The following is a 26,132-nucleotide window of genomic DNA, read 5'->3' as shown; positions in this document are numbered from 1 at the left end:
ATCCGTCCCCTCGGAGCCCCGCCCCCGTCCCAGGCCCCGCCCACCTAGGAGCCCCGCCTCTGAGTCGGCTCTACCCACAGCCGACTCCGCCGCCTCGGAGCCCCTTGCCTCTTGGCCTGGCTCTGTGAAGCCGGCCTTTGATTCCTCTCACAAACCGCCCCAGCAAGCTCCTGATGTCCTTTAGACATGCAGGAGACGCCTACTGATGGCGCCAGTGACCACGACGTGAAGAACTCCAGATCCCTCAGCTCCTGTAAGGCTCAGTACCAGTGGCACCCCAGTCCCACCCTAGCGCTCTAGATTAACTGGGGCTCGGGTGTGAACGGATGGCAATGGTTAACACACCTGTCACAGGTCTAAATACAGAAGAGCGCATGGCATTCAATAGAGATTCAGTTCTACTGATTCTGGTCTCAGACTCAGGCCAAACGAGGACCTGAATCTTGAGAGTACCAGCCTGTTGCTCCCTGTCCCTTCAGTTTTGCTGGGAGTCTATCCCCCATCCCTTGGTGGTTGAGGTCCCTCAGTTTTACCCCTCTCCCTCGTATCAGTTTTAGACCCTGGTTGGACTTCTTGGTACCAAGAAACTCACATGAGCTCCTTCCAGGCAGAACAGGGGTTTGGGGGAGCCTGGATCTTAAAAATATTTGGAGCCCTCCTTAAAACTAATAATAATAATTCCAAGTTTGTTCAGAAGTATTTATGTAGAACAATTTCCTCAAGGGACTAAACTCATCATCCTCAAGTGAATCCACTTCTAACAAACCGTGAACCCAGGCATGGTGGTAATCACAATAGTCCCAGCTGTGGGGAGCTGAGGTGGGAGGATTGTTTTAACTCAGGAATTGAGGCTAAGCTACACAGCATAGGTCCCATAGCAAAAAAAGAGAAAGGAAAGAAAGTGTTCATATGCATTCCGGATATAGGTAAAGAATCAGGTCATCTGCACCCTAGCCTGCCAGGATCAATGGTGTAGTCCAGCACCACCCTGCACAAACCACAGCAATGAGGCTCATGGGGTGGTGGCCCCACCAGACTGAGAATGGTGTCAAGACTCCTTCACACCATAAACTTGTTCTTAGGCTAGGGAATTGCTCTTGGTGGCTGCATCTGCATGGGCCTGGTAACCACATGACAGTCTTCATGGAGAGGCCCAGGCGCTCTTTGTATACATGCCTGGGCAGGGGAACACAGAGGAAAGGAGACATGAAAAGTCAGAATGATTCCCACTCCTTTTATACAGGTGGGTAAGAAAGAAGGGTGAGAGGGTACTTCAAGTTCCAGAGGTCTCCCTTGCAAGCCAAGTCCCCCACCCCCATGTTGTCCCTGGACTCAGCCCTCACCCAATGTGCAGGACACTGGCCTGGTTCTCCGGCCTCCCTCGTCCACACAGCAATCTTGTCACCCTTCCGTGCGAATGTGATGACAGCCCCACACACCTCTGTACTGTGTTCTCAAAGCTCTCCCCAATCAGACACAGCAACTGGGCCCAAAGAAGGGATGGTGAGCCCCTCCAGCTGGGCACAGGGACAGCCCCCACCCACCCTTGAGACCACTGCCTCCTGGAGATCCACTCTAGCCTTGACTCTACCCCTGGACCTCCCCCCACCCCAGCTCCACCACTCACTGTCTCCCAGCCACAGACGATCCAGCTCAATGTGGCGCTGCTGCTTGGGGAGACTGACCAGCCAGCGGCCACCCCGCTTATTCTTGCTGTCTTCCCACATAGGCTTGATGCCATCCTGCAAGGTCAATGGCAGATCAACCGCCTCCCTTCCTTCAAAGGGACCCAGCTGCCTCTGCGAGCGGCCTAATCTGTCCTTGCCTCAGCCCTTTAATAGGCCAACTTTTCTCTTACTTCCATTCTACACAACCAGGTGCCACCAGGTGCCACTCAGCCCACCGGAGAGACCCCTTTGGAGCCCCACAGGCCCTGACCCTTACTACTTGTCACCATTCATAGCCTTGTCTATGTGTGCAATTAATCTTTACTGAATCAGATTCCTTAAGACAAAAGTGCAAACGGGAGTGCTGCAGGAAAGCCTCTGGGGCAGACATTTATGTGGGCAATGGTAGACATCCCAGATTTAAACTGCACAGTCCCCAGACCTCATTGGGCAGAAGTCACCTGGGGAAATCTTTAAATACCTACATTGGGCACCTCCAGGGGTTAAAGCAGGACAGTGATGAGGAGAGTGTCCAGAAGCTGTGTAAGAACCTGGACTCTTTCCTCTCCCCCACCCTCCCAGACTCAGGTGTTCTCCAAGGTGCAGCTTCAGGCCTGACATGCTTTTTCTGGGCTTCTGTAGAGCACTCCCTCCAATCAGAAATCACACCCTCTGCCCTGAAAAGACTGTTTATGGTTTCCCCCCACCCCAATACCTCTTCTGGGAGGGGAGGATGGTGGCAGAAGCTGGGAAGAATCTTCCCCTTGTCCTTTTGAGGGGAGAAGGGCATGAGAACAGAACTTACCTTGAACAGGGCATAGTCACAGCCAGAAGAGAGCTTACTAGCCAGCTTGATATGACTGTACATCCTGGAGAGAGCCCCCACCCCATGCTTAAGTCAAGTTTGTTGGGCTATGTTCCAACTGATCCCCAACCCTCCCAGCTTCTTGTGGAATCACACTGAATTCCCCACCACCTTTGGGCCCTCCCTACTTTTGCTCACCTGTTCCTGCTGCCTGGAATTCCCTCAAAACCCACCTTCTCCTTGCAGCTTCCCTAACCATCCAAGGCCAATGAAGCCTGCATCTGGGAAGACCCCCTAGGGTTTTATACCACACTTCTCAAATCTCCTCACTTGATCACCCACAGACACTCTGAGGCAACCTAATTCTCACTGTGTGGCTGAGACACAGTGCCCAGAGTCACAAAGCCATGAAATGGCAGTGTGGGGTGCTCCAGGCTTCTCCCACTTCCCAAGCTCTCTCCCTAAGCCTTCAGAAGCTTCAAGGGGGTGGCTGTGGCCCCAACCCCAATGCCTCTGGGACAGGAAACCCTTCCCTACCCCTCACCAAATGCTGAAAGGTCCTGGAGAGGGTAGCATGACTGCATAGCAAGCAACCTCCAGTTCAGAATCCCCGATCTGGCCCACCTGAGAGACAGACACTCACGCCCAGAAGTCCCTCCACGGTGTCAACCTTGGTGACCAGATGCAGATTGTCTTGCCAAGCCTGGTTACGGTCATTCTTGAAGAACCACAGAACCCACCTGATAGGGAAGAGGAAGCAGAGACACCCACTCCCATGTCCACCCCCAGCACCACCTGAGCTAGCAGGGAGGTCCCTCCCCTTTAAGGACAAAACAAGATTTGAGGGCATAAACCCCCCTTCGCACACATACCACTCAAGGTGACTGAAGTTAGTTATCCTGAAAGGTTGAGGAAGGAGCAAAGTTTTAAAACCCAGAATCTCAGCTGGGTAAAGCTGGAAGAGTCCACAGGGCCAGGACACTTCACAGATATGGAACTGAGACCCAGAGCAGAAAGGGTAGTCCCAAGGCCACACAACCAGGGAGCACAGAGGCTGGCCCAGTCACAGGGGTCTGTCCAGTTCTTCATTTTCCTCCCTACCTGTTCTTCAGGGGGTGCAACTCTAGTTTGACCTCCTCGGGCCCCCTGTCCTGAGCTTTCGCCCTCAGAGACAGCAAAGTTCCAGTCCCAGGAAAGTTTGGAGCCTCTTCTCCAAAGGATGCTGCCACAGACGCCTCCTGCTCTTGCTCCCACATGCACACTGGCACTGGTTCTGCCTCCTTCTCCTCCTCCTCTTTCTTCTTCTTCCCAGGTTTGAAGTCTACCCTCAACTTCACTTGCCTGACCAGAGAAAAGAGTCAGGGGTTGACTGTGAGTCCTGACCCTGGCTGTACCCCAGACTCCTACATCCATCACACCAGCTGGGCCTTTGCTCCAGAAGGGGCAGACCATTGGACTTACAGGGCTGGAGGTAGCCATGCTAAGGCTCAAGCTCCACAGGGCACCCAGCATGTAAGGGTCCCCAGATGCTGGCTTTTAACCTATCAGCCCCACCCCCACCCCTCCTGGGGCAGGGAGGGGGAGGAGCCAGCATGCAGGGAGGTGGGAAGTTTATCAGAATCCTTCCATCAACAAGCATTCGTTAGTGAGCACTTCAGCATGCAGGCTGGTTTGGGACACACCTGTGACCAGGTTGACCAGACTCTGGCAGTGGCGGCTGAAAAATGAAGGTAAGGGTCAATATTTGGAATCTGCCCTTAGAGAAACTGGGGTCTGCAATCCCACTGAGGGGGGGCCCCTGAATTTAAAGCAGTCTGCCCCACAAATGACAGAAGCAGCAACACTGACAAAACCATGGGGGTTCTCCTGGAACCATTCACACCTTCAATTCAGCCACCTAATGTCATCCAAGGCATTGGACAACAAGGCATGCTATCTGGTCTCTGAAAGCATCTGAGGGTTTTTTTTTTTTTTTTTTTCTTTTTTTTTTTAATTGTGATAATTGTCTAGTGTTTACAAACAGGGAGATTTTATGTTAAAATTCACACCTTTGCTTCTCTTGCAACTTTGGGAAGGTCTGGCATCATTGGGACCTCTGTCTTGAAGGTCCACTATCCACTATGAGGCTGCCCTGTGGAAGGGCACAGGAGGTTCCATAGAGTCCTGCATTGCCTCCTGCTCTTAGTGCTGTCCCACCTGGGCACTGAGGGTGAGGCTCAGTGCCAGTCACATACCTGGGATCAATTCCTGCCCTGACCTTGGCCAAGTTACTGAACCTGATTGAGCCACAGTTTCCCATCTGTAGAATGGGAATATTAATACACAACTCAGAAGCCTGTGAGTATTAGTGACATAATCACATAGGCCTATAGAACAAGGCCTGGTTCTTTGTGCTCAATAGAAGTCAGCTGAGGGCTACCCCAGGTCAGGAAGGCATGAGGAAGGGGAAGGAAAGTGGGGAACACTCTGGCTCTGGACATCCCTTCCTGGCTTTCTAAACAACACCTTTCCGGCAGGGACCAAAGCCTCCCCAAGCTCTTAAATGTTTCTGATCTTTCCACTGACCACTTGTGGGGCCCCAGCACCATGAAAGTTTCCCCTCTCCCACAGTACATGACCAGCTGGAGACTCACAGTCAACGGTTATTCAATCTACATCCTTAACCTTTCCCTGAGGCGGACCAGGTGCCCAGGGAGGTGCCAGGATGCAGTGAGCAGAAAGTGAGTGCTGGGGGTAGAGCTGAGTGGTGGGGTGCTCTCCTAGCATGCACCAGTCCCTGCTGGATTTCATCCCCAACCCGAAAAAAAAAAAAAAAAAAAAAAAAAGCCCAGCCCCTGTGCTCAGGGTTGTGGGGGAGCATGGGGCACTCATTAGATGATCTTACCGATCCCTGAGCGCTCACAAGCGCAGACCTCTGAAGGAAAGGAATTCAGGGATGAGAGAGGATAACAAACTCCATAACCTCAACTGGGGCTTTGGAGCAGCAGTTCTAGAGTACAAGGATCAGATTCACCTGCAGAGCTTGTGAAAGAGAGACTGCTGGGCTTTGCCTCAGAATCTCTGATTCCTTAGGCATGGGCTTGGGCCTGGAGAATTTTCTTTTCTAACCAGTCCCCTGCTTATGCTAGTCAAAGAGCCCATTTTGAGAATCACTGGCTTAGAGGACAGTTCACTGAGCTGAGACCTAAGGCATGAGCGAGAGAGGTATCGAGATGGACAAGGGAGGGCATTTCAGGGAGAACAAACTGTTTGTACATGCAAAGACCCTGGGGCAAAGGGAGAGAATGGGGTACTGGAGAAGAGAAGAAAGGCCAGTGTGACGAAGACCCAAAGGAGGAAAGAAATGGGTAAGTTTTGATTCTAGGAGCAGTACAGAACCACCAAGTGCTTCAAATGGGAGCAGCTGAGCTGGGCAGGTGATCATGTGCATTTCAGCAAGTCCCCTGTGCATTTCAGCAAGTTGCTGTGTAGGGACCTGTGGCTGCAAGAGTAAGCAGGAGAGCCAGGGGCAGTGGTTCACGTCTGTAATCCCAGCGACTATGGAGGCTGAGGCAGGAGGATTGCAAGTTCAGAACCAACCTCAGCAACATAGCAAGGCCCTAAGCAACTCAGCAAGACCCTGTCTCAAAATAAAACATCAAAAGGGCTGGAAATGTGGTTCAGTGGTTAAGCACTCCTGGGTTCAATCCCTGGTACCAAAAAAAAAAAAAAAAAAAAAATGGAATGAGCAGGAGGAGGACATCTATTAGGATGCTAATGCAGTTGTCCAGGTGACAGAGAATATGGAGAGGAGATGACATATTTAAGAGGTATTGAAAAGAAAAACTCAGTTATACTTCATAACGTGACAGATGGGCCTAGAGAGGTGAAGCACAGTGTGCCAATTATTGCCACATAACAAACCACCCAAACTCAGTGTTCTAAAACAATAAGAATCATTTATTATGCTCACAAATCTGAAATTTGGGAAGTACCAAGGAGAGACAGCATGCTCTGCTCCAAAGTGAGACCAGCTGGGCTGGCTCACAGATTGAGGCTGGAAGCATCTGGTCACTCACACATGGGGCAGTTGACGCTGTCAGCTGGAACCTCAACTGGGGGTGTCAGCTGGGACAGCTCTGTGTGGCTTCTCCACATGGCTTCGGCTTCCTCACAGCATGGTGACTTGAGTGAGTCTCGCAAGAGACAGGAAGCAGAAACTGCCAGTGTCCTAAGGCCAGGGCTTAAAACCTGGCCCTGCATAAGGCCTGTGTATTCTACTAGAGGGCCCAAATTCAAGGCAGGGCACATATCCCGCTTCAGAGGGAGGAGTGGTAAAGAAGTTCAGGACGGAAGAAACCCTGCAAGAGGCGAGCGTGAGGAGAGATCGTGAACCTCAACTTAACCGGGAAAAGGAAGGAAGAACACTCACCCAGAACCAGGCATGGTCTTGTTGCTTCAGAGTCCTGGCCCCATGCCTGGCTTGGAATGACCCTCCCAGTCACAGCACCCCTTTCTCTTCATCTTTCACGTCTTCCAGCCTGGTGCAGTCCCTTGAGTCTGGGATTGGGGTGACTAAGGAGAGACTAAAAGCAACTCCTAGGCGGCTGGGGTCCTAGCCCCTACGAAGGTCCACCCCTAGCCTGTCTGTAGGGAACAGGAACACCTTCTTGGTGGAATTGAACAAGCAGGGGTCCTTGAATCCCAACCTTGCCATTCTGTTCTGAAAATATATATCTCTAGCCTGCCCATTCTTCTCCTTCCCTATTGTCCTTATCCCAGAGAAGCCCTAGCCTCTCTGGCCTTGTCCACTGCATAAGTCTTTCTGCACATTCTCCTTGTTTCCATTCCTGCCCCCTACAGAACATTCTCCGAGCATCTCAGGATCATCTAAAATACTAATATGATCACGTCTCATTTCAGACCTTCCGGGACACCCAAGATGTGATCCAAAGTGCACATTCAGGGCCTGCATGATTCAGCCTCACAGAGTCCTGAGCACACTGCTCCTCGACAGGCCATTCCTGTCTCCTCTGTTCACCACCCAATCCCCATCTTTTCTTCTGACCTACCTCTCCTACTGTCCTTCCTCATTCTGCCCCAGCCACACTGGCCTTCAAGTGTGCAGATCCTCAACCTGTCAGGCTCACTGCTGCCCTAGGACTTCTCATTGGCTCTTCCCTCTCTGCCTAGCCTTGCTTGGTGGGCCTTCCTTGCCCATATGGTTAATTCCCACTCCAGCACTTCTGGCACTTTCTCTCTTCACTTCTTCCCTAGCTTTTGTCACCTCCTGACACTATAAATTTTACCAATTTATTTTACTTATAGTTTGTCTTCCTGTAGAAGATAAGGTCCCCAAGGACTCATTTATTCACAAACCGTGTTCTCCAGTGCCTAGAACAGCACCTGGCTCACTGAAATTCTCAGAGATCAGGGAGAGAAAGGAGAATTGACCATTAGATTTCGTAAGGTGAATATCACTGTGGACTTTGGCAGTAGCTACACAATCCAAATTATCTTTGCTTTGCTTTGTTTTGTTTTATAGTTCTGGAGATTAAACCCAGGGGTGCTCCACTACTGACCTACATCCCCCAGCCTTTGTTCTACTTTTATTTGAGACAGAGTCTTGCTGCCCAGGCTGACCTTGAACTTGCAACCCTCCTGCCTCAGCCTTTCTGGTAGCTGGGATTACCAGCATGTGCCACTGTGCCTAACTGGCCAATGGTCTTATGTGGTTCTAGTTCACTTATTAATTGTCTGTCTCATTCTCCTAGAATGTTGAATTCCAGAAGAAAAAGGCCTTCATTGGTCTTTTTTTTTTTTTTTTTTTTTTTTTTTTCTGCTTACTTTCCTAAACCTGGCACCTTGTAGGCACTCAGGAAAAACTGATTGAAAAGAATAAATGCCAGTGCCTGCCCTGCTCTGCATGTCAGCTCCCCCATCTGTTAAAGGAGATAACAATGCCTGCTTGGAAGGATTGTTTTCAATGCTTACTGATATCATGGATGGAGTACCCAGCATACAGTAGGTGTTCAATAAGTGTCATCCATGCCCCTCCCTGTTCTCAGCCTCCCATCCTGCCTGCCCTGCAGGGAGCAGCCTGCCTACCAGCCTGTCTTCCTGCCCATCCTGAGGTCTCTGTATTTTTAATCAAGCACCATACACAGAGTTATAAAGGCACATCTGGAAGTTGAAAGAATTCAGGCAGGGCCAGGATCCCTGCGATCCTTCTCTGAGAACTCGCTGCTCCTACTCTTCTAGCTGGGATTTTCTCCCAAGCCCTTTCCCACATTCTGCCACCCTTCATTCCCCCAAAGCTTCAATAGTCATTCTCCTCCGAACATCCTTCGGAAGGGGACTGTAAAGAGAAGAATGGAAAGGCCCATTTTCCAGGGAGAGAGAGAACAGAAACAATGAGAACTCTTGCACCAACGACCTGGCCAAAGGAGGCCTAGAAGCCTCAACTTTGCTATCCTGTGCCTAAAGATGTGTGGCATGGGTAATATGTTGTTTTAGAAAGTGACAACCCAGTATCCAGGACTCCTTCCTGGGACGGTACATATGAAGAAATAGAAAGATGTGGCAAATGTTAACAATCGGTGAATCTAGGCAAAGTATATTTGGGTAGTCATTATGTTCATGGTGCAACTTTTCTGCAGGTTTATTCATTGTACATTCCTGTAATTTTTTCTAGGTTTGAAATTTTCAAAATAAGTTAAGATAAAAAGAAACAATGACGGATATGCTAGTGGGTCACTTGTAACCATTCTCCCTTTTCACAATTTTATCCTTTGAAAGTCATATGCCCAGCTAAATGGCCACACCTTCTGGCCTCCCTACCGCTCAGGTTAGCCTGTGAGACAGAAGCAGAAGTTGTTGACTTCTGATAAAATCCTTAGGAAATGAGGACAGGAGGATCACAAGTTCAAAGCCAGTCTTAGCAGCTTAGCAAGGTGCTAAGCAACTCAGCGAGACCCTGAGTAAATAAATAAATAAATACAAAAAAGGGCTGGGGATGTGGCTCAGTGGTTAAGTGCCCCTGGGTTCAATCCCTGGTGTGCGCACGCGCACGCGCACACACACACACACCACACACACACACACCACACACACACAATCCTTAGGAAATGGACAGATAACTGGCAGGTGTTCTTTTGTACCCTACTTCCCTTTTTCCTGCTTTCTGCACAGACATGAAGATGAGGCTGGAGCCACAGCCATAATGGGCCATGAAGTGACCTTGAAGGTGGAATTCACATTAGATTGGTGCGTCAGAAGGTAGAAGGAGCCTGGGTTCCCAGTGATTGTGAAGCCGGCACACCATCTGTGGACTGCCTAGCACTGGGCTCCTTTAAGTGAAAGAATACAGGCTGGTGTTGTGCTCAGTGGAAGAGCCTTACCTAGCATGTGTTGAGGCACTGAGTTCAATTCTCAGTACCATATATAAGTAAATAAAGGTCCATGGACAAACTAAAATTTATTTTTTTAAAAAGTGAAAGAATACAAGTCTACTTGCATAAGCTTCTATGCTAGCAGCCAAATGAACTTCCCACCTGATTTGGAATTTACCTATCTGTGTTCCTCCAGCACTCTGGACTTCCCCACTTCCCAGATCCTCCGCTGAGAATGCTCTGCACCACTTGTAAGATCCTTCTATCTTTCAAATCCCAGCTCAATGTCACTGTCTCCTGGAGGCTTTCCCTTGTTGCCCCTTCCCTCTGTGGACTCTGTAATTCCCTGTGCTGCTGTTAAGCTCCGCAGCAGCCCACTTGCTGTCAATCCAAGATTTAATTATCTCCTTTGGCTTCTCTGCAGCATTCCTCCAACTGACCTCCAGACACTAGTTCTCTGTGTTGTCACTCTCTAGTTTCTTCTGTCTCTATCACTAAACTTTCTCAATCTCTTCGCAGCTTCCTTTGCCTCTGGCTACCCCTGAGGGTTGCAGTGCCACAGGGTTATGTTCTGGGCCTCCTCCTCTTTTCACTTTACATGTGCCCTGGACAATAGCCATGCCTCCCATGGCATCAGCTACCACCTCTCTGCCAATGACTCCAAATCCAGTGCTCTAATAATCTACTTGGCCTGGTTTCACAAAAACCAATGGTTAGAGCTTCAGGATTTTGTAAACCAGTTGTCACTGAATCCCATGGTCCCCAGCAGGAGCTGCCCCCACCAGCACCACCTCCCCTCATCAGAATAGACTCACCTCCTTTCCTGCTTCTTGCTGGCACCAGCCTCAAGTTCCCAGTCCAGGCTTCATGTCAGTCACGTGTCGGGCTACAAGGAAGACTGGGGAAAGCAGGTATTTAGCATTGTTATTTCTTAGAGGGGAAAGTAGTCCCTGCTGCATAAGGCAGGGCACCCCGAAACACAGGAAGGGAACAATTTCAATTTTCCCTAAAGCCAAAAATAATTACAGCTGTCTGCCATGTTAGTTTTAAAAATCACACAAGTAAGTACTATCTAAGGTAAAATAATAAAACTCACAAAGATGAAAGGTGGTAAAATTTAGAAGCTTCCTCCTTGAGCCCTTTCAGCCTCACTTCCCAAAGGAAACTACTGTTTTGCAGTTTTTTTTGGAAGTCCTGCAGATGTGTTCTTTGTATATCTGGCTATAAATAAATACAATCACCCTTTGGTATCTGCAGGCGATTGGTTCCAGGACCCTCTGTAAATATCAAAATCAGCAGATGCTCAAGTCCTATGAAATGACTTGGCACTTGCATATAGCCTACACTATCCTCCCATACTCTCTAAATCATCTCCAGATTACTCAGAATGCCCAGTACAATGTAAATGATATATAAATCATGGTTACACTGTGTTGTTTAAGGAATAATGACAAGAAAATATCTGTTGTGTTTAATACAGGTCCAATTTTTTCCCAAGTATTTTGGTTCCATAATGTTTGAATTGAGAATGGGAAATCTTTGGACACAGGGGGTCAACTATATGTATGTATTTATACATAAGGTGTCTGTGTATAATGTATATGTTATGTGATAAGTATATGTGTATATACCAATATATACTTACATACACACACACACACACACACACACATAAATTGGTACTGGGGATTGAACTCAGGGGCACTGAGTCACATCGCCAGCCCTATTATTTATTTTATTTAGAGATGGAGTCTCACTGAGTTGCTTAGTGTCTTGCTAAGTTGCTGAGGCTGGCTTTGAACTTGCAATCCTCCTGCCTCAGCCTCCTGAGCCATTGGGATTGCAAGTGTGCACCATCACACCCCAGCACTAATATATGATTATATTTTGAAACATAGAAAATTATGTTTATTTGGCTTCTTCAGCACATAACAGTTTAACATCCTGCTCCTCTCACTTCACACCATATTTTGACACATTCCTATGTCAGTACACATGGGTGTAGCTCATCTTTTCTAACCACAACGTAGCATGTCACCAGGTGATTATACCCCAATTAACTAACTAGTCGGCTACAAATGGGCATTTCAATTCTTTTCAGGTTTTTTCTTTTGCTATGATAAACTGTGTACATCCCTACATAAATATCTGTGTGTACTTGTGTGAGCAGAGTTCTACAGGATAAATTCCTGGAAGGGGAACTGTTGGCTCAAAGGGACCATGCAATTACGCTTTGGGTAAACATTGCCAAATTGTCTTCCCAAAACTCTGTGCCAGCTTGCAGTTCTACCAGAGTCCTGTGAATATCCCCACCCCCCAAATCTCATCACTTGCCATCCTGCATTTCTGGCCACAGTATGTTTGTACATATTATATCCATAGCCCAAAATTCCCTTCCTTCCTTGTCTGTCTGATGAAATCTTACGCATTCTTCAAGGTCCCAACTCAGATATCACCTCCTCTTTACTGCTTTTCCTGAACCCCCTAAACTGTCAGAGTCCCTTTCCTTGAGGATCCTATAACTTTTTAGAAATAATATCATAGCACTAACTGAGGGGTCTTACTGTGGCGTTCTATGATCATTTTCACAATCCCCACCCTAAATAGCAATCTTGTCCTTCTCATTCTCCGTTATGGTTTTTCCTGGACTGCTTTGCCTTTTAACTGTTCCTAAGCAGGACTTACCCCAGTGCCTTTGCACTTGAAATTCCCTCTCTATGGATCTTGCTTTCACTTAGCTTTACTGCTTCTCTGGGGTCTCTGCTCTAATGCAACTTCTTGCAGAGGCTTTCTGTGACGACTCTGACTCAAGCACTTCTCCTCTGGTCACTCTGATAGATCACTATTTTATTATTTTCATAACACGTCTCACAAGCTGAAATAATCTTGTTTGGTTTAAGTGCTGATGCAGAAGCATCTATTTTCCATTCTGTCTCCCATCTGCGCAAGCGCGTACACATACAGAGGGGACCTTGTTTTCCTTCCCTCCTGTGGCCACCCTCGAACCTGCACCACCTGCCTCAGTGCTCAATAAGCATACATTGAATTAACCACCCGTGTTTTACAGAAAGAAACGCATTTAGAATGGAGAGCTCAGCAGCCCAAGATCCCGTAGCTAATAACTAGCACAGCTAGAATGGAGCACCCACTTGCACTCCAAAGCCAACCGCTTTATTTCTTCCCCCACTCTTAGCGCGCCGCATTGTCCCTCCTCCCTCACCCTTAAAACACTATGCGATTCTCAAGCCCCAGGTTTCCCAGCGGCGCGTCAGAGGCCGGTCCCTGGAGGCTCGTCGGCTCCGCGGAGATGTCACCCTCCCCGCCCCCTGTCAGTCAGGCCGAGGGGGCGGCGCGGCCGCCTGTGGGGGGCGCTGAGCTCAGAGCTGCCGCAGCGCTGGAGCCGGAGCGCGCGAGCTAGGAGGGCGCTAGGAGCACCGTTGGTGGCAACGCACCCAAGACCCGGGCACTGCTGCACTCCTGCTCAGTGTCGGTGACTGCAGCGCCTGATCACGGCCAGAACCCCTACTGGCCCCAAGCCCACCCCAGCCCGGCCTAGCCGAGCCCCCGCGTCTGTTAGCTGCAGCCGCTGCAGCCGCCGCTCCATCCCCAGCCGGGCCCCGCAACCAGGTGAGGCGGCCGCGCGCCGGGGAGTGGGGTGGGAATGAAGAAGAGACTCGGATGGGCTGAGGAAGAGATGCACTCTTCTCTGGGGCTGGATGTGGGGAAGGGGATGGAAAATGCAGAGCGGGCGGCGGTGAGGGGGCCCCGGTGGGCGCGCGGGAACGTACCCTGGGGTTTGTGTCTGCTTCTTTGCAACTGTCTGGGTGGCGGTGTGGGACGTGCACCCGCGCCCGGGTGTGTCCGGGTGTCCGTGAGCATTTGAACGTCTACATTTCCTGTATGTGCACGTGAGCGTATTCGTGGTATGTTTGTGTGCATGACCGTGTCATTTAGTGGCTTGTGTGTATAGGCAGGTCCCGAGTCTTCGTGCGGAGCGCAGCACCCCGGTTTCGCGGGGCTGCAGCTTGCAGGGCTCTGGATAACCGAGGCGGTGGCCCCTCCCGCGTCCCAGGTTTCAAGGACGCTAGGACTCACCGAGGCCCTGAGGCGTCGCACTGGGGTCTGGGAGGAGGTGGGAAGGGGATACTGGACCAGAAGAGCGCCATGGTATCAGGGAAGGAGAGGAGGGAACATCTGCGTCCCTCGGGAGGGGCTGGAGTGAGGATACGGAGCCAGAGCACCGGTTCCTGTGTATTCATCCTCCCAGGCCGCCAGGATGGACGTGTTCATGAAGGGCCTGTCCATGGCCAAGGAGGGCGTCGTGGCCGCAGCCGAGAAAACCAAGCAGGGGGTCACCGAGGCAGCAGAGAAGACCAAGGAGGGAGTCCTCTACGTCGGTGGGCGAGGGGCGGGGCTTATGGGATTGCAGGGTTTGGGTGTCCTCCTAGGATATGAGGACAGAGTCCTCAGGGGGAGTAGGGGTTCTGGACAGAGGAATATGAGTCAGCAGATGGGGTGGGTCAGCAGGAGTCACTGGGGTCAAAGCTTGCCCATGGAAGCTTGGGTCAGTGACAGACCAATGGAGGGGTTGTGTTGGGTGCAGTGTGATGAAAGGAGGATTCAGCTGAAAATCCAGGGGTCAGTGCAGTGATCAAAGCAGAGAAAGCAAAGAACCTCCTTTTTCTTATTCTTGATACCATTATTGATAGTTACCTGGTGTTGAACCTATAGTCTGTGTGAAATACCAATAACATCCATTACCTCATTTAACGCTCCTAACCCATTCCACCAATCAGGAAAACTGGGGCTCCCCGGGTATTTAACTACCTTGCCCAAGGTCACACAGCTGGTAAAACGAAAGCTGGAGTTTGAACCTGGGAAGCCCCATCTGTCTTCTTTGGACCCTCCTTCCTGTATTAGTATGGGCTCCCTCCAGCTGCCTCCAGGGCCAAGTTGCTCTCCAGGACCCCCTGCTTCCCAGTGCCTGTGGCTCCACCATTGCCATCTCTCCACCTGTCCACCCTCCTTGCAGTTGCCAGATGGAGTCAGGAGAAAGGCCAAGTGGTTAAAATCTTCACCCTAAGTGTGAAAGGAGCTTTAGAGTCATTTGCATAAAGAGAGGAAAAGCCGGAAACTGATGTTTGTTGATTTTTTTTTTTTTAGCCCATATGGTGATTCAGGGCTTGCTTGTGGGGAGCAGGTATAATTATCACCTGTTCAGGCTCCAAGGGGTTGATAATTTGCCCAAGGTCCTGGCAGATTTGGATTGTGATAATCTGAAAACTATTTAGTGACCACCTATTATGTGACAGGTATTGTGTGGATGCTGGGGCTTTATCAGTTAACAGATGGGGATGCAGAGCATTTTAGTAGTGGAATTTTTGACATGCAGTGGCAGGAGTGGGGTCTTTTTTTCTTTTTTCTTTCAGTAGTGGGAATTGAACCCAGGGCACACTACCATTGAGCTTCACCCCAGCCCTTTCTATTTTTTATTTTGAAACAAGGTCTTGCTAAATTGCCAATGCCAGCCTTGAACTTGATCCTCTTGCTTCAGCCTCCCAAGTAGCTGGGATTACACATATGTTAACACACCTGGTTAGGTTCATTTTTTGGATAGGATAAAAAGAGGAGGTGGCATTTGAGCTGAGCCCTGCATAATAAAGAGCCAGGTGGGGAATAGGGGAGGCAGAAAAGGCAGGTGAGATGGTCTGCAAAGCAAGGGCAGGAAGCAGTAGTATGAGATAAGGTCAAGTTTGTGGGTGAGTCAGTTCAAGAGGGGACCAAGGCACAGTGTGCAGTGGCCCACACCTATAATCCCAGAGGCTCAGGAGACTGAGGCAGGAGGATTAAGAGTTCAAAGCCAGCCTCAGCAGCCAGGCACCAAGCAACTCATGGAGACCCTGACTCTAAATAAAATATAAAAAATCCTGGGGATGTGGCTCAGTGGCTAATTTTAAGTGTGGGGAGAGATTGTAACCAAGAGACTGGCATGATCTGACTTCAGATTAGAAAGGCCCCTGAGGCCCCTGGGGACAAAAACAAGTTACTGGGAAGCCCATTAAGAAGTAGGGTAGCCACCAAAGGAGTATGGCAGTGGCGATGCAGACAAGTAAAAGGCTTGAGCTCACATTTACCTGATGCCCAGCTCTGGCCTCCCTCCTGTCTCCTCCCCCAGCCCTCTCACTTCTATTGACCCCTGGCACTATTCTCTCTGCAAATAGACCCCACCCCTCCAAGCCATGCTGTCCTTCTCCTTAGATTGGTACTTTCTGTTCCTCCACCTGCCCACAAGCCCTCCCATGGACCCCAGTCCTTATACATTAAAGCCTCAGCTCCCTGTAGCCTGCCATACAATGCTCTTCATTGTCCTGCCTCGGTTTACCTTTCCAGTTTTGCCTTTCACCATACCCATTGTTCCTAGCGTGAGGACCAAATCATGCCTCCCTGGACCTTGTCTGCATGGTTCCCTGAGCCTGGGTCACCCTCTCCAACCACCTTTCTGAATATCCACCTGCTCCTCATTTCTCAAAGTCCAGATAATGTCCCCTCCCACTTCACACAAACCCTGGAGGCTGGAGACCCTCTCCCCACTACTTGAGGTTCAGAAATTAAACCTACTTTTCTCTTACTTCCTCAGACAGTGAGCCACTCGTCCAGGGCCTGGCTCAGAGCATGGGCAAATAAGGCATTTGTGGGAGGAATGAGGGGTGGGCATACAGCCCGTGCTCTGCATCTCCTGGTTCCAGAGGGCCTTATTCCCGAGAATCCTTCTTCCCACATGGGCCTCTCCTTTTCCTCTGCCCATGTGCCTCAGCCTGCTCAGATGCCCATTTCTGAATTCATCAGTGGTTGTCTGGGTTGCTAAATCCTCAGCATGAGGCATGCCCCACTCCCTCCCCACAGAACCCCCACAGCAGATCAATTCTTCTTACTTTTCCCAGTGCTCACCACCCCCATTTCGATATGACCAAGTTGCTTCCCTCCTGGGAAGGTGCAGTCAATGTCATGGGTGCCAGTCACAATCTGCACACCACCCTGCACCTAAGACTCCCCATTTTGGCGAGAAGGAGGGCTTTAACCCTTGATAGGAAGAAAGAGTCTAGAAGAAACGGAGTTGTAGGCAGTGGCACATGAGCAGTCATGCATCAGGGGTACCAGGGACACCTTTCAAAATTCATCCCAGCTTCACAAGCCTCCATCCTGGGCTCCAAACTCTAAGAATACAGTTAGTAGCAGGAGCTTTAGAGTCAGAAAGACCTGAACTTGAATGCCTATAGGACTGAGTCACTTACTGGTTGCAGGGCCCTTACTGAATTTGTTTTCCATCTGGGACAACAGCACCCGCTTCCAGGGCTGGGGGGAGTAATGCATGAAACGGTGTAAGCTACATGCTTTACACAGTGCTAGCATTCAAGCCAACATCCCCTGGGAAGGTTCCCTGTGGATTCAGTGGTGGGGGTAGGGTGGGATGGGACTGGGAAACCTGAAAAAGTATTTGTGGAGGGCTCAGTGTGGTTAGCATGGGGGATGTGGGGATCCAAGAAGGCAGTGCTGTGCTGGAATCTCTGTTTTCTCATCTCAAACTCCTTAAATGTGTTCTTTTTCCTCCCTGCAGGAAGCAAGACCCGAGAGGGGGTGGTACAAGGTGTGGCCTCAGGTACCCGTCCAGCTCTGGCATAGCCCCTTCCCTCTCCCAGCCTGTGATCTGGCTGGGATACAGAGGGCAGGAGGGGGCTCCCAAAGCTTCTGTGTGTGTGTGGTGGTGGGGTGCTCCCTGGGAAGGGCATGCCCTGGGATGTTATGAGGGGAAATCTATACCTCCTTCACCCTGGCCCCCAAACCCCTTCCCCACCCGCTTCCTGCTCAGTGGCTGAGAAAACCAAGGAGCAGGCATCACATCTGGGAGGAGCTGTGTTCTCTGGGGCTGGGAACATTGCAGCAGCCACAGGCCTGGTGAAGAAGGAGGAATTCCCCACTGACCTGAAGGTGAGTGATCCTCACCTCACACACACACACACACACACACACACATCAGGCACACAAATAGACAGACCACCATACCCCCCTTTGCTCCTGTTAACCTGGAGCACAAGTGTCTGTCTCCTGTTCTGCAGGACTATGCTAGGCTCAGCTCAGAATGAAGTCTGAAGGGATGTGGATGCGCTGCATCCATGGAGGTAGCTGGCTGAATGTATGTAGTCTGCTTGCCATTGTGACCCAGACCACTTCTGGCTACCTCTGCCTATGCCACTGATTGTTCATTCATTTCTTATCATTGAACAAAAGTCCATGCCAGTATGGAATGGTCCTAGACGTTCTCACTGTGAACAGGTTCCTCCATTTGTGCAGCTGATGTTGTAGTGGGAAAAGATTGTAAAAAACAAGACAGTAAGCAAGATAATTTCAGACAGGGTAAGAAAAGACAACATGGGTGGAGCACACCTGCAATCCTAGTGGTTCAGTAGGCTGAGACAGAAGGACCACAAGTTCAAGGCTAGCCTCAGCAATTTAGTGAGGCCCTAAGCAACTTAGTGAGACCCTGTCATAAAATTTAAAAAAAAAAGGGCTGTGGATTAGTTCATGGTAAATTGCCCCTAGGTTAAATCCCTAGTACCTCCCCAAGCAGGGGAAGAAAGACTGCATGGGTAATGGGAAGGAATCAAGAGAGGGCTATTTGAAGTGGGAGGGCTTCTCTGAGAAGATGACATTTGAGCTGGCACCCAAGGGATGACAGAGAAGATGTGCAGGAAGTATATTTCAGGCAGATAGGAACATCAAGTACAAAGGCTCTGAGGCAAGTGTGAGCCATGGTGGGGTCAGAATGGTATCAAATGTCTGTCACACATTTGTGCACATATGCTTCCTTGGTGGAGTGGTTGCTACCTGCATGGAGACAGGGGACTTCATTAGGACACCCCATAGGGAAAGAGTGGTGAGCTCCTGAGCCCCATGGAACTGCATTCAAATCCCAGATCCACTGCTTCCAGGCTGTGGCCCTGGGTGGGTCCCATCATGTCTCTTAGCCTGATCATCTGCCTGCAACATGGAAAATGAACCTAATAGGGTTCTTAGGCAAATTAGGGATAATATAGAACAGATTCTTAAAACCCAAACATGTATAGAATCACAGGAGGTCAGATGAGAATACATAGTGTTGGCCCCATCCCCAGAATTTCTGGTTCAGTAGGTCTGAGGTGGGGCCTGAGAATTTGCAAGTGATGTTGATGCTGCAGTTTTAGGGACCACACTTTGAGAACTATTGAGATAAAGAGAGAGCCTGGCTTCCACACAGTGAGTGCCCACTCATGATCAGGCAAATAGTCAGTGTCTACCCACAGGAGATCATGGCATCACAGGTGTGCACAGAAGTGTACCACCATGCCAGTGTGCCCTGTGGACCTAACCATGTGTGTATCCCTCCTGTGGGTGCCCATGTCTGTCCCTGGTTGTAGGTGTAGGGCTCTTTGTTCAGTGTTTGGTGGGAAATCACATCCCATTTCCTATAATCATGTTAGCACTAGTTGCTCCCATTCATTGACCACTAGACATTTTCATGGAGCAACTCACTGAATCTTCACAATGTCCCTTTGAGGAGGAAGGTACCACAACTAGACCATTTTACAGCTGGAGGAACTGAGGCTCAGAAAGGTGAAGTGACTTGCCCAAGATCTCAGTTCCTGCCCACTTCCTTTATGAGGCAGTTGGGAGGATAAGCACAGGTGCTGACCCAGGGCCAGAATATGTGCTGGGTGCTGAGGCACAGAGAGAGGCAGATTTGGGCCTGATATGTGGGTCTCCAGGCTTTTTGTGATGGGTCTTTGCACAGAACCATCTCTCCAGCCACCTTTCTCCCATTGGTGCTTGTGGACACATCAAGGTTGCTGCCTCAAAGAAGCTGAAGAGCAGGGTTATAATCCAAACAGCAGTCCTTTGAGGTTCCTTGAGGTGGGGGAACCTGGGTAAGCTCAGGGTCAGCGTTTCTGAATCTCCAGCTTCCAACATGCTTTTCCTACATGATCATGAAGTCCTTGCCATACTCCTGCAAAGCACACGGCATCCTCATTTCCCATCCCAGGCTGCTGTGATCATAGGGGAAATGACTTGTCTAATGCCAAATAGCTAGTAAGGACCAGGTTAGGATTTTTTTATGTGATTTTTTGAGGGGTACAAGGGATCAAACCCTGGCCTCACTCATGCTGAACACGTATGTGCTCTACCATTGCGCTAACCCCCCAGCGCTTTAGTGACTTTTTACTGAAGTACAACATACATGCAGCTCCATGAAATTTTCAGAAAAGGAATGCCGCCATAATAACCAGCAGTCAGCTCAAGACACAGAACATCAGGCCCCCACCCACTCCTGCTATGCTCCCTTCCAAGTCCCTATCCCTAGGGTCAGGACTAGGTGAGGCAAGAGAGTTGTGGGGGACACTTGCACATCAGGTCTCATTTGCAGGGTCCTGGGAGCAAGTGCCTCCCTAACATTCACCCTCTGCACCACACTTATCTTACCTCAGTCCTGGCTTAACCCCCTCCAGGGGTATCTGAGACCTGACTTCTGTCACCACAAATTAGTTGGGTGTTTTTTAATTTCACATCAGTGTTATAAAGTACAGCCTCCTCTGTACCTGGCTTCTTTCAATCAACAGTAAATTCTTGAGATTCAGTCCTGCTCTTAGATTATGGTCATTCTTCATTCTTGTGTACTATTCCACTGTGTGATTAGACCACAGTATACACATCCGTTCTACCACTGGTTTGCACATTTGGGTTGTTTCCAAACAACATGCTCAAGGTGGCATTTTTAACACTGTATTTTTTCCCTGGATTCTTTCTGGTCATAGCTGGATAACTTGGGGAAAACTATCATTTCCCTATCTCCTGGGTCTTGATGTACCCATCTCTACAACAGAAAGAATGAGTCAGGTCAGGATCTATAAACTCGTGTCCCCACAGGGTTCACCTAAATTGGTACTAGAAAGGAGCTGAAGCTACCTAGATGGGCTAGAGCAATTAGAGTGACAACATCTCAGTGCAAACTGAGGGTCCCGGCTATGTGCGAGCCTACACTGGGTTTTGTGCAGCCATGCAGGTACCACCGGTTGTTGCGTGTGCCTGTGTGTGTGTGTGTGTGTGTGTGTGTGTGTGTGTGTGTGTGAGTTCATATATGTACTCACCTGCAGGAGGCCAGCCATGTGCCTAGCAGTCCCCCACATGCATGCCCGCTGGTCTGTGCCCATCTGGGCAGCAGATGCAGGGGGGAGGGGAGAGTCTTAGCTCACACATCCAAGCAACACCATGAGCTGTTGCTTCCAGCTTATCTTAAAATAGCAACAGCGAAGAAATCAGGCCATGCTGGGCCCTGGGGGAGGGATGGTGGAAGGTGGCAGGGGAATGGCTCAGAGCCCCTGCTTAGCCCTGTCCCTGAGCCTCCATCTCCCTTCAACCCTGGAGGGAGTCTCCAGGGTTCTGAGTTCCCCTTCTAGCTCAGAGCCAGAGGTAGGGATAAATGGGTGACTGAGTGTGCTGTCTATCCCCCGACCCCAACCAGTTCAAATGATGAATGTGGAGGAGGCTGCCAAGTGCTGGAGGGAGGGGTGTAGAGTCTAGCACCCCCTTCACACTCCCAGCTTCAGGTGATGACTTGAAGGGATTTCGCCCTTCACACCTCCACCCTACTTCCAAGTTGCTCCAAATAAACAATTTAATTAAAAATTCTCCTTGCACTGCCAACCCCATGTAGCCTTCCCCATTCTTCCATCATGGGATTTTAGGGGTATCCTGGCTGCCTTCACCAGCCCTACCCTTTTCTGCCCTCAGCCAGAGGAAGTGGCCCAGGAAGCTGCTGAAGAGCCGCTGATTGAGCCCCTGATGGAGCCAGAGGGGGAGAGTTATGAGGAAACACCTCAGGTGAGGGGGCAGTAGAGTCAGGTGGGGCTTTGGGCATCCCAGAAGATTTCTGCCATCCCTAACTGAGGTGGGAGGTTACTGGCATGATAAAGTTGGGCCAGGGGACTTCAGTCCTTGCTTCTTTTAGAACCCAGGCTTCAGGAGGTGGGAGCAGGGAGGGGAAGACACATGGGGCCTAGCACGGAGCTCCAGGCAACCCTGCCTGGGAATATCCTAGCTGTCCCCAATTCGGGGTTCCTCCCTTCGCCAGAGGGAGGCGCGTGTGATGTTCCTTCTTGAGGGGTAGGGATCTGGCGGCCAGGGTTTGGCCACTTGGTCTCCAACCCCTCCTCCCGTTTGCTCTTCTCTACTCCACCCCCAACCCTCTGATGCAGGAGGAATATCAGGAGTATGAGCCAGAGGCGTAAGGGTCCAGAACGGCCCCCCACCAGCAGCACAATTCTTTCCTTGTCCCTACCCCGCCCCCCAGAACCAGGGCTGTCCCTCTACCCCTTCCCCCAAAACACGAGATCTTCCTTCCGCTCTGAGGAGCCCTCTCAGAGCCTGTGTTTGTGTCTGTCCATTTGTCTGTCCTATCGGCCCGCGTCCAACCTGGGGTGTGAACAAGGCTGGGGCTGGGGCTGCGACTGGGAGCCTCGCCTCACCAGTGTTGCCCCTTCCTGCCCCATCCCGTCTGGTGTCTGCGTGGATGTAGCATGTTTTATGTATTTTTAAACAAATATAGGAAAGCGACCGTTCCTCTCCCACCCCGACAGAGGCTCTCCGAGGGACCTCCGGGCAGCCCCAGAGCACCCCGCCCCACTCCCACATCACACCAAGAACTTTTTTTTCTTTTTTTTAACCAAAACCAGGAGCCAGGCTGTGCCATGCCCCCTCCCTCAGCCGGCCCGGTCCAAGCGCGGGCGTCGTGTGTTGTGATTGTGGCATGGAAAGTCCCCCACCCTACCGTGTGAGCGTGTCCCGGGTGGGCAGGCGCGGCCGCCCCCCGCGTGTCCATGAATAAAGCCAATCTGTCTATAGTCAGAACCGCAAGGGCAGGGTTGGGCTGGGAGTCGGGTGGCGGAGGGAGATGGGCTTCAGATTTCCATACTGCTCTTCAGCTCTGTGGAGTCTGGTACGCTCAAGCCAGGTACAAAACTGACTAGCTGGGTCCTTGGCTTCTCCATCTCCTACTGTCGGTCTCCCGCCCGTGACCCGGAGTGGGAAAGGGGACCCCACAGGTCTGAGACGCGCAGTGGACTGTAAGATAGGAAGGTGGCTTTGGTCGCCACCTTCTGGGCTGTAAAGCGCTTACTGGGATGCAGAGTCAAGGGAAGCCCCACGCAGTAGAGGCAGCGCGGGCGCGCGGATGCGCACGCTCGCGCGAACAAGCGTGCACGTAAGCGGTCCCAGCACGTGAACCCGAGAGTAAGCACCCTGACCAGCGCGCACGTGCAGACACGCGTGTGCGCTCACAGTTGGACAGAAGCCACGCAGAAGCCTTCGGAAACCAGCAGCGCAGACAGTTAACAGAAAGACGCTGTTAATGCGCAGACAGACCTCTCCCACCCTTGAACGTGTATACGCACTTAGCCTTGCTCTCACCTGCCCAAGGCAGAAAAACAAAAACCAAAACCCTAAGGGGTCAGGGAAGAGCGATTGTCCCTCAGAAGAGGACAGAGCTCCGACATGCCGTCTCCATCCTTAGAAGGGCGTCTGAAATGTTGAGGTCTCAGCTGAAGAGGGCGATCATCGATAGAAATCTAGGAGGCGGTCCGGGAGCCTCGAGCCGATCAGCACTAGGGGGCCCCCAAACGCCACCTCAAAGTGAAGAAGAAAGGGGTGGTGACATTGCGGGTTCTGCGCCGAGGCTCCGCCCCCGCTAGCACGAAAGCCCTGCTTTCATTGGCAGAAAAGCTCCCATTTCTAGGCCTCGCTCCCATCTGTGTGTAGCCCCTGCCCTCTTTTGCTGTACAGGTCCCACCCTGCAGAGGCTCCGCCCACACCGAGCTGAAGCAGGGCTTGGCTCTGCCGCAGAGGCCCCCCAACCTTGCCTGCGCAAGACCCCGCCCATTTTTATGCCTCGGTGGAGTCCCTTTCAAGCCGAAACCCACGCCTTACCCGCCAGCTGCAAAATTGGAAACGCTCTATTTAATATCCTGAAGTATTGGTGTCTCTTCCTACCCTAAGTTATTTGAGGCGAGGGGCAACGCCAAACATGGGAAGTCCTTGAAGCTGGATACCAGTCTGCTCTAGTCACCTTGGTCTGCAACGTGGGGGCCTTTATGCCCTGAATCAGGAAGCAGCTGGCAGACGTTGGTGTGTGTATGTGTGTATGTGTGTGTGTATGTGTGTGTGTTTAGAACGAATTGGTGGCCTTGGATTTTGTGACTCATGTGAGTGAGGGTGCAAACAGCTCGAAATCCCTTTTGGCTGAATTAAGACAATACTTACAATCCACTGTCCTTGAGAATTGCAAACTTGTGTCCCTTGGTTGAATTTGGCCTCCAACTGTGTTTTCTTTGCTACCACAAGGTTTTAAACTTTTAAAATGTGAATATGTACCCGGCTCAGTGGTGTGCCTCTAATCCCAGAGACTAGAGAGGCTGAGGCAGGAGGATTGCAAGTTCAAGGCCAGCTTCAGCAATTTAGCAAAGACCTAAGTAACTCAGTAGGCCCTGTCTCAAAAAACAAAAAGAATTGGGGATGTAGCTCATTGGTTAAGTGCCTCTGGTCAATCCCCAGTACCCAAAAAATAAAAAATAAATCGAGTATCTTTGGGCTGAGCACACCTTTTCCAGTTGCCGTAGTCCTTTCCTTACTGTATTACACTCATCCTCTATTTTCATGAACGGCTTGGCCTCTAAGGAAGTTGGCACTCTTGATCCAGCAACCAGCGCCTGATCCCCATTTTTAGATGACAAAACCAGGTTCACCATCTGGTCTGTAGGGAGATTTATTCCTCCTTCCAGGTGCCAAGCCCTACACCTGGTCCCACTGAGAATGATTCTGCTCAGAGACCAATGTTCTCATCTGCCAGGGTCACTTTAAATACATTCCAGGCACAGGTCCAGAAGCATCAGCAGAGGGTGCCAGGCCTGTGTCAGAAGGCAGTCCTGGCTGTGTGAGTACACGTGTGAGAGCACACACCGATCATGGGTTCCTCCATGTGACAGGAACAAAGACATTTCCCAAGTGCCCAGGCAGATGGTACTTAACTCCATTAATTTTACTTGAAGCCAACCTCAAGGCTTCTTTGTTATTTGCCCCAATTTGTGGATGAGGAAATGGAGCTCAGAGAGGCAAAACCACATTCCCTGGTCATATTGCTGGGAAGTGGCAAAAGACACATTGCGCCCCATACCTGAGTCCAAAGCACAACCCCTTTGTAATTTCCAAAATGGACTTTCTGTGGCTTTGTGAAGAAACAAATGAAAAGCAATAGGAAAATGTAGAGAAGTAGTAATGTGGAGATTACAGACACTTGTGCAATGTCAGGAAACCTAGGAGCGTGTTGTGAGTTAGTACAGTGTTCACACATCTGTGGTATAGACATGCGTTTGTGCTGTGTCTGTATCTGTGTTCATGTGTGTATATGGATGCTGCCCACGTGTGTTGTGTGAGTTCATTAGTCTTCCAGTAGTGTGCATTACACACTTGTTCTGTTCTTAGAAGCTAGGGACTTCAGGGTACAGCCCTGCAGGTCAATGTTCTAACAACTCACCTCACAGAGATCACAAAACAATCAACAAGACAATTTCTAGTTTTATGAAGAACATAAAAGGAAGTCACATGGAGGGGATGAAGGCAACATTAAAACGAGATGGCCAGGTCAGGTGTCTGAGGAGATGAGGTGGAGCTGAAACCTGAATGAAAACAATGTGGTTTGGGGGCAGCCAGCATTGCATACAAGAGAAAGCTCCCACCCCCGTGCCTAGGCATGAGCACAGGGGGTGTGCCCTTAGCAAGGCTGACCCTGCAGGGCCTCCTGACGCCTGAGATCCTGCCTCCAGCTCCACCCCTCCTGGTCTGTGCTTTCTCTTCCTTTGCCTGGGTTCCTTTCTCCATCAGGACAAGCTGTCCTCAACTCTGCCTGTTGAAATCCTTCCCTCTTCTGAGTTTTCCTACTCCTCTGACCAGAAGTACTTTCTTCTTACCTCCTTCATTCTGCTCAGCTGTGTGCACAGAGGCCCCCTTCGGTCCCATGTCAGCACTCTATGGACCCTTGTCGGGCAGCTAAGCAAAAAATGATGAAGGGCTAGGGGGTTGTCCCTGCATCCCTGCCATTGTCTGTCTCCCTGCCCCAGTCTCCCCACCCCCACCCCCCAGTAATGCGGCTTCCCAGCTTTCTCTGGAACTTTATTTTTGTTTTCTCCCTTCCCTATTTATAGCTCTCTCCCC

The 26,132-nt window shown here is 50.4% G+C and overlaps 2 protein-coding genes across 3 annotated transcripts; one reads left to right on the top strand and one right to left on the bottom strand.

Moving 5' to 3' along the window:
* Positions 1-1,059: 1,059 nt before the first annotated feature.
* On the bottom strand, positions 1,060-14,008 carry EIF4E1B (eukaryotic translation initiation factor 4E family member 1B; the record flags this gene model as incomplete). Its single annotated transcript, XM_079145131.1, is given in 13 exon segments — positions 1,060-1,080; positions 1,082-1,129; positions 1,131-1,176; positions 1,344-1,372; positions 1,374-1,454; positions 1,460-1,483; positions 1,628-1,633; positions 1,635-1,742; positions 2,473-2,536; positions 3,116-3,126; positions 3,128-3,212; positions 3,574-3,813; positions 13,938-14,008. Coding segments are annotated over 13 exon segments (834 nt in total).
* SNCB (synuclein beta) lies at positions 13,145-26,132 on the top strand. 2 transcript variants are annotated; one of them, XM_079145795.1, is made up of 6 exons: positions 13,145-13,469; positions 14,110-14,239; positions 17,458-17,487; positions 17,710-17,828; positions 21,663-21,752; positions 22,127-26,132. In XM_079145795.1, the coding sequence occupies exons 2-6, from the start codon at positions 14,119-14,121 to the stop codon at positions 22,157-22,159; spliced, it is 393 nt and encodes a 130-aa protein (XP_079001921.1). In that variant the 5' UTR covers positions 13,145-13,469; positions 14,110-14,118; the 3' UTR covers positions 22,160-26,132. The 2 variants fall into 2 exon arrangements, with proteins under 2 accessions (XP_079001921.1, XP_079001920.1); XM_079145794.1 differs by having other exon boundaries at positions 13,168-13,469; positions 17,458-17,499; positions 22,127-22,771.

The sequence above is a fragment of the Sciurus vulgaris genome (genome assembly GCF_902686455.1).
Source record: "Sciurus vulgaris genome assembly, chromosome: 6".
Lineage (NCBI taxonomy): Eukaryota > Metazoa > Chordata > Mammalia > Rodentia > Sciuridae > Sciurus > Sciurus vulgaris.
The sequence above is the reverse complement of the archived record's forward strand: the minus strand, read 5'-3'. Positions and strand labels throughout refer to the sequence as shown.